Genomic DNA, 2,321 nt, shown 5'->3' with positions numbered 1-2,321 from the left:
ACACAGCCCACCCCCCCCCCCCCCCCCCAAAAAAAAAAAAAACAAACAAAAAAACAAACCCAAAACCCAAAAAACCACCAATAAAACAACAAACTCAGTTGGTCCGCGAGGCGGGGGAGCGCCCCCAGCCTCCTGGGAAATGTAGTTCGCCCAGCTGGCGAGGCGAGGACCAATTGCCGTGCCGCTCCTCCGGTGGCGCTGCTGGGTGTTTTTGTTTTTTCCGTTCCCATCAGGGCAGCGGCCAATGGCGACGGGGCCGAACAAGACTATACTTCCCAGCGTGCACCGCTCTGCCTCCGCCTGCTCCTCCTGCAGGGGCTGCGGCGAGGCGGATCGGGGCTGGCAGCACACATGGATGACAGCAAGGTAAGGGCTGCGGGGCCTATCCGGGAGCTGGAGCCGAGGGCAGCCCGTGAGGCTCTGGGTGCAGGGAGCTTTCTGAATTCTGCTTTTGAAGGGCTCTGCTCGCTGCAGCCGCCAGGAAGGAGGGGTTGCCCCCTTCGTTCTTGCTTGCAGCGCTTCGGTGCTGCCTCTGGTGTTTCCTTAAAGCCCCAGGCATGGGCCAAAGGCTGGATACTACCAGTGGTGTGGTGCAGTGGTTCATGCTGCCAACAGCACCCTGAATTTATTAGATAAATAGCAACTGTGCATAAATGGTGGGGTACGAGCGTGAGTTGCAGCCTTGTACTGGGTGCTGGAGCTTGGATTCTTCCAGCATTGTCTCATGAGAGCAGCAGAGCGGCATCCCTGACGGTGCAGGGCTTCCACTTGAGCAGTGCCAAACATGGGAAGATGCCCAAGGAATGCAGCTTCCAGCTGCTTGTACCGGGGTGCCCCTAAAGCCGGGCCGGCAGGGACAGCTGCTGTGCCCACTCCGTGCCGCGTTCTGCAACTCAGCTGAGTTTGGGTATTTCAGCTCACGGGGGTGCTGGTTAGGGGCTGTCCTGGGGGTCGTGCTGGAGACACCACTTGAATTTTTCTTTTTCACGCAGCCTGTGCTGATCTGCCTTAATTCAAAGAGGGGAAAAATACTTGATACGATTTCTTGGGGAATAAAGAAATTTAGAAGCGATCAGTAATTTGGCAATCCACAATCCACAGAGTGGATTGTAAGTATATGAAAGGTTTATGGTCATCTGCTGTTTTAACAGGTATACTAATTTATTTTGTTAAAGCCTTGTCTGAAAGCTGTGAAGGAGGTTGGGGGAAATCTGCATGTCTGAGAACTGCATCAAAGTTTGTGTAATTGGGGCAGTAGTTTAGAAGATCCAGAAGATTGAGTTCTGGAGGCATATATAGTTCATGAGTATTATGTGATTTTTATTTCTCTATCAGATGTAGGTTATTTGTACTATCCAACTTCCAGATTTTCATTTAAAAATAATTTTTGATCTACCATTGTGTTATGTGGGGGCCTGATAGTCTGCATTTTTTTTCCTGAAACATTTTATGACACATTTGCTAAATAAAGTGTATCTATTTACAAAGTCAAATCTTTGGTCTTTTTTTTTTTTTTTTTGACTGATTTTGAGTTGAATAGGAAAAACCCAAAAAACAACAGAGTGGAATAGTCACTCTTCTTCCTGTCTTCACTCCCAAGTACAATTTTTATAGTTGAGGCTGCAGGCCACCCTGAGGGTTTGGTGACTCTGTTCAAGAGATGCCATTTCCCTTGGGAGGGCTCTTCCCATGGCAGGTTGCTGTGTCAGGATGAGGCAAGCACTATTTATACCTCATCTTATGGCCACTGTGGTTACAACTGGAGCCAGCATGTCCTTGAAATCTCCTAAAAATTCCACTGAGTCATGCTTTCCTCCTTGCTGGCCTGTGAAAGGACTTTCCCTGCAAAAACTCAATCAACTAAATTGTGTTGGTAGTGTAGTGACCATTCCATAGCTGCCTGCAGCCAAGTTCAGTGTTTGCCTTCATCTATGTGATATAAAGAATTTAGAATTGAGCTTGCAGGCTGAAAAGTTTTCCCTAATTCATGGTGCACTTTAATTTAGCCTTAACTGGTTTAAGAGAGCATTAGAAGAATGGTTCTTGTTAACATATTCCTCAAAATTGGAAGGAAACAGTAAGAAATAAAGGGATAGATAGAATATCTTAACATCAGATCTAGAAAAATGTCATGTTTCATTTCAGAAGGATGTTCTTAAATTATTCATACACACACAAAAAAAACCCCCAAACCCAAAATATTACCTTTTTTTCTTCTACAGAACTGCTTTTAAAGTAGGGTTTATTCAGGTACTGGCCTCACTTCTTGCTGTGGTTTGAGCTATGGTGTAAGGTGTATGGTATGGTGTGTAAGGGAAAGA

The 2,321-nt window shown here is 46.4% G+C and overlaps 1 protein-coding gene across 1 annotated transcript in view; it reads left to right on the top strand.

Moving 5' to 3' along the window:
- Positions 1-285: 285 nt before the first annotated feature.
- CREBL2 (cAMP responsive element binding protein like 2) overlaps positions 286-2,321 on the top strand; it is an 11,767-nt gene continuing 9,731 nt past the window's right edge. The window contains exon 1 of the mRNA XM_017730545.1: positions 286-366. Coding sequence (XP_017586034.1) covers positions 352-366 — 15 coding nt within the window. The 5' untranslated portion in view covers positions 286-351. The remainder of the gene's footprint in view (positions 367-2,321) is intronic.

The sequence above is a fragment of the Corvus brachyrhynchos genome, unplaced genomic scaffold (genome assembly GCF_000691975.1).
Source record: "Corvus brachyrhynchos isolate BGI_N302 unplaced genomic scaffold, ASM69197v1 scaffold523, whole genome shotgun sequence".
Taxonomy (NCBI): Eukaryota; Metazoa; Chordata; class Aves; order Passeriformes; family Corvidae; genus Corvus; species Corvus brachyrhynchos.
The sequence above is the reverse complement of the archived record's forward strand: the minus strand, read 5'-3'. Positions and strand labels throughout refer to the sequence as shown.